Raw genomic sequence first — 15805 nt, 5'->3', positions numbered from 1 at the left:
CTTTTAATGGACTGTTTTCTCAGATCACCCAATTCAGATGCTGAGAGTTAGAAGAAGAAATAAATTGCCACAAAGCTAAAATAGTTACAAAAAGACTTTAGCCCGGAGGATTTCCCTGTGGCACTTGGAAAGCCCTAAGGAGGGGAAAAAAAACACAACAGAGAACAAATCAAAGGGGTCTCCTGGCTACACCTAACAAAAATGGGAATGTAAACCCCAAGGGACACAAAGCTTTGGTTGCTGCTGAGAGCCCAGAGCCTGTCCTAAGGACAGCCTTCAGCTGGGGTTTGCTGGCTTAAAGGAACAGGCAGCGATGCGGAGTTTTCTTTGAAATCTGGCCGTACCGTGCAATCATTTTCCTTGGTTCCTCACTCAAAACACAAGAGAGGGAAGCAACCACTACCCATATCCATCTATCTCACAGCTCTGCATGCCTTTTTTCTTTTTTTTAAATGAAATAGAAGAACTGATATGAGGTGTCCTCCACTTCATCAATGGTCCCTAAAGACAGGGAGAGCGGAGCAGAGGCCTGGCAGTGTGGGGATGCTGAAGTCCCTGGGCTGTACTGCTCCATGTGTCCTATCCTACAAGAGCTCCTGGCTCATGCTGAAGCACCTCAAGGATGCCTGTATAGATGGTTCCTGCTCTCCCAGGTGCCGAGGCCTCCGTGCTTTACTCAGGGGGAGTGTGGCAATGAGCTGTATCAGATCTCGGCAGCCCACACTCATGGCAGGGATGGCACCAATCCCAGCACACCATGTGGGTGACTGCATCCTTGCAGCTGGTTTGCCCACATGTCACATACACAGTCCACCTCACCCAACTGTGGGGGCCAAACATGCTCAACCCAGACTGCTCCCTACTCAAGGCAGAGGGACGGGACACCCATTGGCTGATCCTAGGTGTCTGTGTCAATGTCATCTTCCTTTTGGTGTCTGCCTCTTGTTGTCTTTGAAGACCAGTGGCCAACTTGGCCCCAGCTTTTTGCATAGCACAGCAGGGGCATCCCAGCTTGGTCTCGACAGACAGATCCTGCCACAAAACAGCTGATGGTTTTTTTACATTCCTGCTCCTCATGCCTGAGGAAGTCCAAAAAAGCTTCATCTTTGCAGCAGCAAGCAACCGCCACAACCCCTTTCCAAAGCCAGTGCAGGCAGCTATGGAAACTGAGGCACAGTCTGAGGCTTCCCAGCATCCCAACAGACTGGGCAAACCTTGTCCCCAGCCTCCACTGGAGCAGGATTGTGTCCTGCTAAACTATGGAGGCCCCGAACAAACCTATGCTCTTCAGCATCAGTGCACCATGCCACCCCTCATGCTTCCCTGGACCAGGTTACCCAGCAGGGTTTTGTAGGTGACAAGCACCAAGCAATTAGCAAGGTTTGCAACAAGAATGACAGACTACATAAATGAGTGTTCCACAAAGCATAAAGAAAGGAGAGAAACTGAATCTTTGGAAATATTTTTAATCTTTCTTGTAAACCCTTCAAAGAATAAGCAGGCATTGCAGAATTACTTTTTTTTCTAGGCTCCTCTTCTACACCCTTCCTTCTACATTTCCTTCCTGAAATCCTTCAAAAATTCGTTACTTCTGGACTTTCAACCTCCTGGGTGGGGTTTTCAGCTCTTTAGTGAATTCTAGCAAAACGTTCACCACCTCCTAAGTGCTCTTGCAGATGAATTTTAAGCAATACGTAAGTTCGCTGGGCCCAGAAGTTTAGGTTTATCTCACAGGAACTTTTTAATGGTTGCAAAGACTCATGCTCCCTTTACAATTCCCAGGCAGGCCTGGCCCTGGCAGTTCCTTGTGATGCTTTTCTGTTACTTGTGATGCTTTTCTGTTACTTGTGATGCTTTTCTGAAGTGGGCTTTGAGATCACATGGCAGCAGAAAAAATTTGCCATAAAGCCCCAACCTTTCCCCTTCGGTTCACAGCTATGCAGCTCCCAAATCCCAGCTCCTCTGCGTTTCCCTTACACTTTTAATGTGCGTTCCTCTAATCTTCATTTAATGCAAGCAGCTGGCTGCAAATACCCCTGAACAATGACTTTAATCCTAAGTATCCTGAAGCCCCCCCTGCCCTTCCTCCCCACACCAAAACTGAAGGAAAAAAATAAAAAGAACAGCCTCATGACAGCAAGATGGAGAAATCCAAGCTATCCACTGGGCCAAAGGAGCAGAAAGACACAATGAGCTAAATTTTGCCTGGTTCGCTAATTAAAAACGGAAGCTACCCCACTCCGGAGCCAAGGCGGGGAGGTGGGGGGAGTTTTCATGCTATTCAAAAAATCGGCTTCCAACTGGGACCATATTCACTCCACATTAATTGTCATTCCAACTACGAGTGTCCTAGTTTCAAAATGAAAACTACCCTCCAGTGTAGCTAGTGAAAACTAACACCAGTTTCAAGGCATTAAACAAAATTTATTGATTGCATTTTCCCACCCACTAAAACTTTAATAAGCATTAAACCTCAAACTCCTGGCCCCGTTTCCTCCCTCTACCCTCTCTCTCCATAAAAAGGGTCAGACTCCTCTATATGGAGATTAGGACTTAATGTTTGGTATTTGTTTATGAGCCTATCAATTGCCTCTATTTCAGCGGAGGGGGCGGGGGGGGGGGGGGAGAACATCTGAAAAAAAAACCCTCTTGTACATGGATTAAGAGAGGGCAAAGGTTTAAGGTACTTTGGGTGGGTTTTTTTCTAACCGATTGTGGGTTTTAGATATGCGACAGACCATGTTCATGTCAATGAAAATAAGTAAATATTCCCCCCTTTGCAAGCTTCCCTTGAGTTACATAAAATGGTAGTTTTCAAAGATCTATATTTCTCAGTAATAAGATGCAGAACTTCAAGTCTTCTCTGCTAGCCGTTTTCAGATGTATAAAAGGGGAAAAAAACCCAATAATTTGGGGGCTGCCCTGTCTGCATACTTAGTAAAGAAAACAAAGGTCAAACATTTGAAATGCAAGCATCAAAATGAATAGCCAGATTTTGAGAGTGCTTAAGCGATTTTCATGTAGAGCCTGACCTGGCTCAGCATCTTTCAAAACTGAGCCTGTTATTTCAGTGACTCAAGTGAGATTTAGGTGCCAGGTACCCAAGCTGGAGAAGTTTAACTGTAATCTCCTTTCAGAAAGTCTGATCCACTTTAATCTGAAGTCACAAATGACAAACGAAGACGTTATTATTTAGAAAGCACATCTAACTAAAGCTGCAACACTTGGTCCTTGTGCTAAACTCAAGTCTTATCCTTCAGCATTAATAGAAACGCGTTGGGAGAGATGGGAAAAGAAAAGTAGATGTCAAAAATTCATTTATTTCTCGTCTTTAAAGAAGGCTGCTAAAGGGATTAGACAGCTTTGAGTTCACTGCTCTGTTAAATCAACCTTACAATATTTTTTCAGCTTGTTTGACTTGCCATTTCTGTATACATTTGTGTTTTCACCTTTCTGCATTCAAATCCCACACTTAGCGTTTGTTCTGCATTTCTCACAGGAAACTTAAGTCAGTTCTTTATTTGTATTAAGTCTACGGAGTTATAGAAAACAGACTTAGAAAACAATCCCTAAATTAGCAGAATTTACCAGCTTCCAAGCATACGCACACACACAGAGGGCACACATACCATCCGCCCCAAACACGGCGGTTTATCATTTCCAGCAGCAACAGCAGGGCATCAGGTTCACCAGAACGGACCTTTTAATGGTCTCCCGCAACCGTATCTATTACGGTGGGTTTTGGACTGCGTGTAATAAATTAAGAGAGAGTTCAAGGAAGTCATGCGTGTCTCAGTTCCCACTGCCTTCAAGCAGTTTTAGGGCTCCCAAGCAATCACCTTCTACAAACTGTACTACATTAAGCTGCAGTATTGCCAGCAGCAGGGTGGACACCCCTATACACAGCTGTTTTAATGCTGCTGTAAGGAAATGCAGACCCTCTGCAGAGGGCCGTTTCCAGTGTCCTGCAGCAGCACATGGCTGGTCCTATGTCCACGAGCCAGGGACCTTCCACAGGCACTTCTGGACACCTGCCCCATCCTCCAGTCTGATTTTCCCAGCTCCTCCCTTCCTTCCCTCACCTGAAACACTTCTAAAACCTCCTCCTCTCTGCAAACAAGAGAGCACACAAGTGTCCGAGTGAGATGGATGCTGTTGTGACAGCAGGGGTGGTCACCGCAACAGGCAAGTCAAGGGAGAAAGAAAACAGCCACGTCTCTCTGGGCAGACAGAGAATGTGCATGATAAAAACTGAGCCCAGCAGGTACCCAAGGGCTGGATTTCTCTTTGCTGCAAGTCAGGCACTGAAGCTAAACTCCTGCCACGCTCCCCACCTCATAACACTAGTGAAGACATGAAGTTGGACAACCTCCCCACATATTTACACCTATTCATCCAGGTTGATGTATACACCCAGAAATGGAGCAAGAGCTGCCTGGGGCATTCTGGCCCCTCCACTCCCTTTCTGAGGGTAGGTGGTTAATCCAGGGTTGTCTCCTCTCCCTCCCTGCCCTGAGACACCACATGTTGCTCCTCCAACTGCTCCTTCTCATCCCCAAAACGGCGGGCTCCAGCACTGGGTGAAGTTATTCCTGCAAAGACTGCACCACTTGTTCGCACCTCATTTGTGATGCACTGGGAGGAGGGGGGGCAGAGGGGGATAAAACCTCCACTTCAAACATTTACACATATTTTGAAAGCACCTGAGGCAGTTTCAGGCCTTTTTTTGCCAGGACTAACACATTCCACCTACAAGACAACCTTGTTCAGAGCATGCAGATGGGCTTCTCACAGGAAAGATTTTACATTGCATGGGGTCACCAAATCAAGGATCAAGCAGGCAGTCCAGTTTCTCAGGCAGTGACCCAGTGCCAAAACAGGACTGGTGGGTACAAACCTGCCCCTTTTTGCCCCTGCACCAAGGGAGATGGGGCAAAGGAGAACACCTGTCCCCTCCAGCGACATCTGTGGTTCCCACCCCGCCAAGAAGACTTTCCCAATGGAGACGCCCACTGCCTTCCCAAATCCCAAGATACCACCATGTCTATGCATAAAAATGAGGCAGCAATCTCGTTCCTTCATTAAATAAGACACAGGTTGGAGTCCCAGAATGACTCAATAAACACTTTCTAGGAGTCTTCCTTTTTGTCCGGGCAGATTGCAGTGCACTTCTGTGGCAGGAGGCTTCAGGTTTGCATTACCTTTGCCTCCTTGTCCAAATAATGGCAATACTAATTGAACCAGTGGCCAAAAGAAAATTAAGTGCGACCCTTTCACCCATATTCCAGGGATTCCCATTTGCTCCTGCAGCTCTCTCTGTTTTACCTGAAACACCGTTAAGAGAAGGTGCTGCTGCCACAGTACCCCCTCCGAGATACCCACAGCTGAAGGAAAGGTGGAGTATCTGTAACACAGTATCTACACATTATTTATTTGAACTACACAGTGTTTACTGTATTTACTGTGGGCAGGAGGGTGGCTCTACCCAGTACCTTTCAAGACTAATGTCAGCATCCCCCACCAGCTGCTTACACCCTTGGTCCCAAGCCAGGGAAATCAGGAGCTGGAAAGCCTGGAACTTATTTTTATGCTTAATTACAGATTTCAAGTGTCTGACATGAAGACCTCATTACGCTTTTGACACTGATGCCTTTGGGCCGAGCTGGAACAAATGCTTTGCGCTCACTCATCACTCACTATGTTCACGTGTGTTTAACTCAGAAGAAGGTGGGTGATGGATTTGTAGCAACTTTGGGCAGGGATGCAGAGAGGACACCATCTGCCGTTTCTTAATTCTTTTTTTCCTTCCTTTCTGTAATTAATCAATTCGCAAATTAGGAGGCTGAGTTTTCTTGCAGTCTTCTCTTCCAACCACCCCGGCAAAGCAAAGGCTAAGGACATATCAGGGCAGCTGCAAGGTCTAAATGCTGCCCGTAAAGCATGAAGCAGCATTAGGGCCCGTCAGTGGGAGTGCTGAGCTCCCAGCCCTAAAGCTCATCCCCACTGCACATGGCAAGAAAGAGGCTTTCTGAATTTTCCCTGGAAAAAAAAAAAACACTGACTGTAAAAATGTATGTATTTTTTGGTGTGGGTTTTATTTTTCCCAACTACATTCACTTACAGCTCATCTCTAACACAGTTAATACCAGCTGATCTATGCACCTCCATCTACCAGCACACACCCCCCTCCCCCTTCTGCATGAATCCCCAGCCTATTAACATAACTATTTTAACTGGACATGTTTTCTTAAACATTCTTCTTCTTTCATAAACTGCCAAGTGACAGTTGTTTACTGTCAACAAGCCTGGGTACTCAAAGACTGGGAGAAATATGCCCTTTCAAAAGGCAGACATATCGGCTAACAAAGGAAGATTAAAATCTGGTGTTTTCCTCTTCTCCCTCCCCAAAAATGCTTTATTCGTACAGATACACATGATACAGATCAGGAGAGATGGTACTATGCCTAATTCCAATCATTCTTTTAATTAAAGACAGGCTCACAGAGGATTTATCTTCAGTTGCACATGGTAGTTGTCAGGGCACACTCGTAACTCCCTAATCTTCCCACTGCAATTGGGTTTTTCCCTTCACTTTTAGGTCTGATACCCCCATCTCCCAAAGCACGTCTCCGGGAATCAGCATGCTCATTTTGCACCGATCCTGCTACCGGCTAGATACAAAATGCTTGCCTGGGGGAATCTATGTAAGAAGTCAAAAAATTTTAAACAAAAATCAAATCACCGCTTAGTTCAAGACCTGCAGTCTCCAAACAAGCTGCTGAAATATTTTGCTGGGAGGGAATTTCTTGTGCTTGAGTCTTGTATGTGAAAGGGAGGGATAAAACCCAAAAACCGACCAGACCCTCTGAGAAAAAAAATTTTCCCCAATTCTGCCTGCCCATGAAGGGCCAGGAAAGCTCCTCAGCTGGCTCCTGCCCGTGCGAGCAGCGAGCGGTGCTGGAGCTGAGCGGTGCTGGAGCTGGCCCACCGGCCGGCTCACCCCCTCTTGCCTGCGGACCCCCGCCGGGGATTATTAACACTTTCCCCGGAGCATTGTGTGGCTTGCAGATCACGGCACTGGGGCTAATGCCAGCCGACACTGATACAATGGCAACGAGGATGGAGCATGAGGGGATGGCGGCCGGTGCTGCAGCTTGGCTCCACGCAGAACTCGCGCCGGAGTCACAGGGGGCCCAGGCGGTGGCCGTTACCATTGCCTCTAGTCTCATGTTCAGGCTGCGATGCTGCTGCCGGCTTGAATCGAGGCTGGAGTTATAAAAAAACAAGATGGGAAGTGAAGGTCTGCGTTACAGGAGGTTGAGGGGAATGGGAGGTGATGGGAGAGCCAGCTCCAGGGATCGAGAGCAAGCTCCAGGGATCACCCCCATGAAGCAGCACTGGGCATCTCCCCACCCCCAAACCAGGGAGCCCTTTCACTCGCAGGGTTTCCCCTACTTGTTAAAATGTTTGGGTCATTAGAAAACTTTCCAAACAATCCCAGCTTATGCTAAATAGCTGCTCCCACCACGATCTGTGAAGGGCTTCAGCCTGCTCCCTTGGAAATCAATGGGGGCTTTTTTGCTTAGGATTCAATAGGCACAAGATCAGGACCTCTATTATTTTTACAGGACTACATGCAGCAGAGAATGGTAAAACCCCCAAAGCAAGCAACAACCCTCCAAAACAGGAGCCAAACTTGTCATAAAAGTTCTTTACAAGGTCTGCCAAGCATCAAAATAAAATTAAAAATCCAACTCTTTGGAGCTTTTCAGTTTTTTGACAGGGGAAGCGTAAGGCTGATAAAGTCTGGTCTCATCATTTGGATCCAGGAACATCTCCCGTAGCTCCCTTTTCCTCAAAAGAAAAGCCTTCATAGATGCATGTTTTGCCTTCCCCAGGAGAGTAAGAGGGGGTGAGTCCAGGGTGATGCACCCTCCCTGCCGAGCCCAGAGTAGAAACACCTTCAGGGCTTCACATGATCTCCTCGGCTCCACACCACAGAACCCCCCCAGTAAATCCCTCTGCAGAGCCTCCACCAGCAACACAGGGGACCAGACATCTCCTGGGACATGGGTCCTGCTACGGGGACCATGTCTGCACCCCATCTCCGCAGAAGCCAGGTGCCACCTGCATCTTGTGAGAGAAGCTTCAGAGATGCTCTCACCCATAGTACCCTCCTTCTACAACAGTCCTTGCCTGTTACTTTGCATGGCTCCTCTCTCTTGGCAGCCGTGAGAACTCACCTACTCACTGCATAACCACCACAAGGTTTGGCCCCTGAGCAATATCCAGCTATTTTGCTGGCTCCCCTACACCCAGCTCATCCCAGGTCAACTCCAGAACACTTCAACTCCATTACTTCTGGGTATCAGCCCAACCCTTGTAACTCAGCAGTGATCTGGTCTCCAAGGCTTTACTGACCTAACTACATCAGCTGAAATGCTTCGGTGAGATTCCTCGTGAACAGCACGAGGTAGTTTGGTGCAATAAGGGCACAACTACAAGACACTCTGCTTTCCAGGGCAAAAGTAATAAATGAAGATAAGTTGACAAATACTTTCATCAGTTATCAAACAGCAGGAGTTGGGATGCCACCCTTGTGGGTGCCTGGCATGCCATGGTGCACCATGACTGTCCGTCACTTCCTCTCCCTAAAAACCTTATACTCAAACTAAGGGATGGAGCAATAGCTTGGCTCCTTGGGTGAAAAGGAAAAGTGGGGGGTGGGTGGGGTGGGGAACCCAAACCAGCATGCTGCCATGTGTCAGTGTGACGTTCACAGGTAGCTCAGTGGCTCACAGTACAACCCCTGGGTGCAAACACCAATGCTGGGGTGCTCGCGCTGCGGCGTTCCCGGGCAAGGGTGCCTCCAGCATACACCGCCGCCTGCACAGCTCCGCTGGTTCGCGGAGAGCGATCCTAGGCTGCGTCCTTTCCTCACCCGAAAACTTGGAACCCTTCTCACTTCTGAGTCATTAATACTTTTAACCCCTCGCAACCTGCAGAAATGGCACCGCCCCAAAATCTCACAGATGCTAAACGTGTAAGCACATGGTAATTGTTTTGCATACAGTTCTGCCTGATAAAGAAATCTCTTTCCAAGTTTTAATATAACCTTTTTAGTTAATTAAGTCTTTACCTTCCCCTGCTTTCTGGATTTGAGAAAGCAGGGCCAGCATGCAAGACCTACCTCCCCCTCCACAAGAAATACCACACCTTTTTGAGATGAATACATCTGAAACTGAAACAGTTACTGGAGAAATGTTTTCTTACTTGACCCTGCTGCTATTCAAAAAACCCCTATGCTTCATTGTGTAACCTGAGTGCCACAGGGGGGAGGGGAAAAAAATATTTAACTACCTGGCTAGTCCCTATCCACCTGAACGTGACAACCTCCAGATAGCCTATCAGAATAATAGGGCAGGTTTACGTCTGACTAGCTTTCACATTTTAACTACTAAGTTTGCCAAAGGTTTTACTCAGCTTGTATCTCACAGTTCGTGTTTGCTTTTGATATTACAGAAACTTCCTGGTCGTGCAAGCCAGGGAGCAGATACTTCGGGGGTAAGCACACCAGGAATACCACATTTACCACAGGAATAAAAGCCCTTCTTCACACAGCCAGGGCTTTAAATTCTATGGCACGTGACAACCCGAGCTGTGAGCATACTGGAAAGGGGGCACTGGGACACTGGGACAGTCAGCTCTACTTGAGAGGAAAAGGCACTTTTATTTTTTTCTTCATTTTTCTTCACAAGATCACCAGATCAACAGCCAGCAAAGGGGCAACCAGCAAACATAAGCCATGCAGGAGGCCAAGGAAAAAAATTCAAGGTGTAACAAGGTATTTTAAGGTGCTTTTGGCAACTGTACACATCTTCAGGCATGGTTTTAGCCCAGCATTTGCGTAGAGCTTGCTATCAGATTTACTTCTCCTAGCAGGCCCGGCTGCCTGCTTTCACATACCATGAATGGCTTTGCTGAACCGCAGTCCCACTGGCTGCAAAAATAAAAAAGGATGCAAGGCAAAGTTTTACCAAGCCACCATCCTCTCTGGCATCCAGCCTAGTATGTGGAGGAGAATAAAGTTTATTAACTAACCAGTATTAAAAGAGATTAAATGGTCAACACTGAAACAGCTCCATCAAACCACGCTATCAAATGGCTTGGAGGGTGCTGCGTCAGCAGGCAATTTCAAGCTGGGTTTTGGGGTTTTTTTGAAGGGTCAGAAAAAAACCAGAAACAGGTATGCAGAGCCAGACAGACTCCCAGGACACAGGAAAAGTTAACAAGCACGTAGCACACTAGGAAAAAGAGAAAAGTATATTCAAATGGGGAAACAATAAAAATAAAGTCGGTTTAATTGATCGCCTGTGTATCAGGCTCAGCCTAGCTGGGAAAATGTCACCAAACTGGGGAGGGATTTTCACCTGTATTTTTAGTAAAAATATGTGAATTTGTAATATTCCTGCTGCGTCTACCCCACATATACTAAAAATTGCCAAAAGCTAATAGGAGAACACCACAGCCACTTCACATACTCTGATCTGAGAGCTCATGCCCAGGCTCCTGCACTGGCTCTCACATGCTTCACTGACCAGCCAGAAAAATCTACCAGCAGTCCATGCCCTAACCTCAGCTGAAATGAAGGTTCAGCTAATGCCTTCAGTCACAGCTCTGTGTGCCAGCTGACGGATCACTGTCAGAAACAGCTTGGTCAAACTCTGGAAATTTTATTAACTGCTCAGAAACTGGGCTGTTTCCCTATCTTTTAGGGTCTCCAAGTGAAATAGCAGATATACACCGTAAGTTTTCAGGGAAGACAACTTTCTAAGCATATAGGTGGATATTAAAGTTACTTTTATTGACCATATTTTAAGGGGAAAAACTTTGTTTCCCACTCTTATAGAGGGGGGGAAAAGTCCTGCAGCTTCACACAAAATTTCAGCTTTGTCCAGGCAGCAGACTGGGTCCCACTGGATGGAAATGGTTCAGACGCAGCGGGGATGCAGCAATCAAGACTTCTTCAGTGTTCCACTAACTTCAAAACCCACACTACTCAGGCAGGCTTCAGGACAGGTACGTTTTCCCAAACAGCACACTTCAGATTTGTCGGAGGGAGTTGTAAAAGTTAACGTGCTGGTCAGAGTGGCTTACTTTAATTGCATGATTTAATTAGCAGATCAACACTTCGCCACACAATTTTCAGATTTACTTTCATCACGTTCCCTACTCAGTGGTTAATAAAGTCTTAATTAAAAGCAAAAAAACCCTCAGGTTTAATTGGAGTGACCCTTGTCAATACACGTAGAAGATGTGATGTTATACAGCTAGTATTGAAGACATTTAATGAGTCAATCTCTGCACTGGAACAGACTTTCTAGTTTGCTATTTGCTAAGAAATAGATTTTTTTTAAAAAAGAAGCAGCACTATTTCATCATCCGTTACTCATGTCCTCTTACTTTATCGCTCAGTAAAATATGCTAGTCTCAACACTGAAGACTTAATTAGCTTTTTTTAGCTGCTGCTGTTAATGAGAACAAATGGATCAACTTTTAATCTCAAAACTGTATTGCTCATAGCTGCTCACTGAATGTGAAGCATTTATGGTCTCAAGCACAAAGTAGGAAGCACCATCAATATATAAGAGACTCTTTTTAGGGGGGCTTTAATGCATAAACCCCAAGGCCAGTTCCAGGAATGGTCAGTGCCATTTGGCACCCACTTCAAATACCCTTATAATTTCAGGGTGAACTTTGAAACACTCAGATACACAAAGCGAAGCAATGCAGATCACTGTACCCTACCCCTTGGGCCCCTCTCTGGGCATGTGCTGAAAGGCTTAGAGCCCAGTTACCATCAGCTGCATGACGAAAACCAATCAGTGCATCACCAGTTCCTTCCAAGCAGAAAAGTCGCAGGAATTGGTACATGCCCTCCCATTCAACTTAAGCAAAATCCCGCAATGGCCCCTCTTCCATTCTTCTGGCTTGAAAACTGCCTGTGCAGTAACTGGCTGACAATTTGACTCCAGTGCTGCACCAGGAAACTTCAGTTCTCGCTCCTGACAGACTGGGAGAGCTCTCCCCTTCCCACACAAACCTGCTCAAACCTCAGCAGCTCTCTATACAACTCTTTCAATACACACAGACAGCTTTAGCAGCTAACTAGTGCAACACAAATCCTAAGAAGCCCACAAATTCCCTTTTTCATGTATACCGTACACAGACAGAGACATACAAACCAGCTACAGGAGACAGGCCTGTTATCAGAAGTTTTTAAAAGCAAAATGCTGCTGTTTCAGTTGGTCTGCTCTCTAAGAAAACAGCCAGCATTACTTGACATTCACAAATCGTACGAAGTAATATCTTTATCTGAATACTAATGCAAATTGGACGGGCTTTTTTATATTGATGTCTATTCTGTGGCTGCTGAATAGAGTGACCGCATGCTCAAGGCTGCAAAGGAGTTCACTGACCTCCCTAATCATCTCTGTCATAGCCCCTGAATGACATACACATTCAATCCTGCCTCGCCGCTCTACTTTCATTCATAAAAAAAAAAAAACGGGGGGATGGGGGGTGGGGGGGAAATTTGACATTGTTCTTCCTGCAGCAGCCCCGAGAAAGCGAGAGAAGAGAAACTCAGCCCAGATGAGGCCCCTGGTGTTTTTAGTTTAGCTTCTATTCAGCAACAGCCCCGCCATCTGCCTCCTTCCTGCCAACAGCCGAACACCTCCCTGCGGAGATGTTAAAACCTGCACCCCCTCCACCTCCGCTAATAGCGAGTATTCATATTAGCAAACATACACATACCTCGAGAATGCCTCCCTTCAATGTGTGTTTTATGTAGCTGAGTATAGGCACAAAGCAGTAGCTGTTACAGCCTTCACAGCCCCGTGTGGAGAATTAGATCACTGGGGAAAAATCCTTCCAAGCCCCTTTATGGAAAATAAGGCCTTAGACTGTAAATGCAAAGCCCAGCGAACAACAACCCTCAGTAATGAGCCAATACCCCATGGCCCATTTGACTAGGAGAAAGAATTTGCTTTTTACCGTTCAATTCAAAAAGACTGAAAAAGTAAAATGTGTTTTTACTTGGCTCTGAAGGTTTATATTCTTTACAGTTTCTTTTGCACAACCTTCCCCCGCCCCAGGTTGGATGGGCAGCGGGTACCCCCATGCTGGCGGGGCTGCTGGGTGAACCGCACCGGCTTCACGCCTCCCGGTGCTTCCCGGTGCACGTGGCCGGCAGCGGTAGGGCGGGAGAGCCACCGGCATGGCGAGGCTGCCCCGGCCATCGCAGCCGTGGGGTGGCCCTTGGGGACATCGCTGAGTTAAGGGAAGCCCTCTGCTCAGGGCCCAATCCTGCTCCCAGGGAGCAAGGGGTGGGTTTGACAGCAACGCTTTTGCTTTGGAGAAAGCAGAGAGAGCAGCAGGAGAGCCTGTCCACAGGATTTCCACCGGAGCCCCTGGAAACCCCAGCCCAGCGCTCAGCTCACAGGCATCGCTGGAGGGACGTTTCCCTCCGTGTGACCTCCTGCTGCTCGTTACAATCCCAACAGCATCCTAACGCCTTAACTTCCAAAGGTGTCCCAGCGCACGGGAAGGGTTTAGCACCACTTGAACACATCATCAACCCCGAGCTACGGGCTGAAGGCATGGGTGGAAAGCCGGGGGCCCTCCGAGGCAGCCCCCGAGGTTGTTCCCCACCCCCGTGGCTCCAGCGGTGCCCACCAGTACATGCTTCAGGCTAAACTGGGGAGAACAGGGGACGCTTCGCTCCTGCCACTCGCCAGGGCGGTGAGCGGCGCGGGCTGCTGGCTTCCTCCCGCACACCGACCTCATCTGCTCTGACCGAGTCGCTGAGATGTTGCCCCATAAATCAATTCTTTTGGCTGTGAAAAATGAGCCAAACGAGTTACACTAAGAATCTGGTGTTTTATTAGGACTTTCTTGAAAACAAAACCAACCCCCGGTGTGATTTATAACTTTAACCAAAAGGGGTATGAAAGTAATGCCCCCACCCCCCAGCCTCCACGAAGCCCATTTATTCCCCTGTCACTTTTTTGGCAAACAGGCTTCAAACCCTTTCCTGAACAATGGAAACTTTCTGCCGGGTACATGCAATCCCGAAGACGGGTGGCTGCGAGGGGGCTCCCTTCCATTAAAGAGCTTTGAAAAATAAACAGGGACTCAGGTAGCAGCTGAGGCATATCAGAGAGACGCGGCGTTTCAGACCCGCCGTATGTTATTTAAAAAAAAAAAAAAAAAAAAACCTAACCACACATCAAAACAAAAAAAAAAACCACAACACAAACACACACAACAGCTTTTGTCCGACGTGTTAACTTTTTCTTTTACTTGAAACTGCAGTGCTGCCACTCGAGAGGAGATCTTTGCTGGCTCCCCCGACACGCCGTTCCCGGCTCAGCACAGCCGCAGTCCGGCAGCTGCGACCCAGCGTGCGCCAACCCGGAGCTGTCCCAACTCCAGCCCTGCGCCCACGCCGTGGCTGGAAGTGACCCTTCCTTACACACACCCAGACACACACGCCGTCAGGACACTGCCCGGGCGCGCCGAAGATGCGCGCTGCACGCGCACGGAAGCATCTTTCCTTCCCCCGCCGCAGCCGCGGGAAGCCGCACGGGCTGCCCCGCTGCCAGGGGGCTCCCGGGGACCGGCACCGTCTTACAAGCAGCTTTTCCTTCCCCGGCGCCTCTGCAGCTTGCCCGAGCCGCGCTGCGCCCAGGGTCGCCCCGGCCCGGCTGCCACCCCACCGGTCCCGCGTTTGGAACTGCGAAGCCGGCTCCGACGCCCTCATCCGACCCCCTCCCACTCCCACTGAGGAGGGTTCCGTAGCGCTGAAGCCGCCCCTCGCCCGCCCCAGCGCGAAGCACGTGTGCGCGGCCGCGCAGCCTTACCTGCCGGCTGCCCGCCGCTCCTCTCCGCCGCCGCGCCGCCGCCCCGCCGCGCCGACGGCATCCCACCGACGGCCGCCGCCAGGCACAGGCACCAGACGGAGCCCCAGGCCGCCCGCATGCCTCCGGCGCGGCGCCGGGGCAGCGCGGCCGCCGCCGCACCGCCCGCCTCAGACATCCCCCGGCCGCATGCTGCCGCCGCTCACCGCTCCGCCGCCGCGCTGCCGGGAGAGGGAGAGAGGCGCTCAGGGCGAGGAGGTGCCCCCCCCCGCCCCTGGCGCCGACGCGGGGGAGAAAAAGCAAAAATAACGCGAAGGAAAAATAACAGGGTAAAAAAGGGGAGGGGGGGGAAGTGGAGGGGAGGGGGGGGGGCAAGCAAGCGCCAGGGGACGCGCGCAGCCCGGGCGCCGAGCAGCGGGGCGCCTACCTGCGCAAGCCCCGCGGCTGGCCGCGCACCGCGCATGGAGGGAGCGAGCGCGCTCGCCCGCAGGAGCCGCCGCCCGCCCGCCCGCCGCCGCCGCGGCGCTCCTGCGTCTGCTCGGCGCGGTGCGGGCGCGGAGCGGGGCGGCTGCGATGTCCCCGCCCGCCGGGCCGGGCCGCCCGCCCCGCCCCGCCCCGCCGCCGCCGCCGCCGCGGGGGGCCGCGCCCACCGCCCGCTCCGCTCCGCGCCCGGCCCCGCGGCGGCGGCGGGAGGGTCTGCGCCGGGAGGGGGAAGGGGGCGGCCGGTGCCGCTCGGGGCGGGCGGCGGCTCCGCCGCTGCCTTCCCCCGCCCAGTCCCCGGGGCGCGCCGGGCACCCTTTTCCCATATCCAGGAGATGAAAGTTGGCTGGAAACCCCGCGTCCCCGGCGCAGAGTGCCACTCCGGAGCCGCGCCGGAGCACGGC

The 15805-nt window shown here is 49.8% G+C and overlaps 1 protein-coding gene across 4 annotated transcripts in view; it reads right to left on the bottom strand.

Moving 5' to 3' along the window:
• Positions 1-15479, bottom strand: part of FGFR3 (fibroblast growth factor receptor 3) — a 55617-nt gene extending 40138 nt beyond the window's left edge. For all 4 annotated transcript variants that reach the window (XM_055726532.1, XM_055726536.1, XM_055726541.1 and 1 more), the window contains exons 1-2: positions 15349-15479; positions 14925-15142 (exon numbers count right to left, since the gene is read on the bottom strand). In XM_055726532.1, the coding sequence (XP_055582507.1) occupies positions 14925-15099 (175 nt within the window). In that variant the 5' untranslated portion in view covers positions 15100-15142; positions 15349-15479. The remainder of the gene's footprint in view (positions 1-14924; positions 15143-15348) is intronic.
• Positions 15480-15805: the final 326 nt, after the last annotated feature.

Source organism: Falco cherrug, chromosome 1, assembly GCF_023634085.1.
Source record: "Falco cherrug isolate bFalChe1 chromosome 1, bFalChe1.pri, whole genome shotgun sequence".
NCBI classification, from domain to species: domain Eukaryota; kingdom Metazoa; phylum Chordata; class Aves; order Falconiformes; family Falconidae; genus Falco; species Falco cherrug.
The sequence above is the reverse complement of the archived record's forward strand: the minus strand, read 5'-3'. Positions and strand labels throughout refer to the sequence as shown.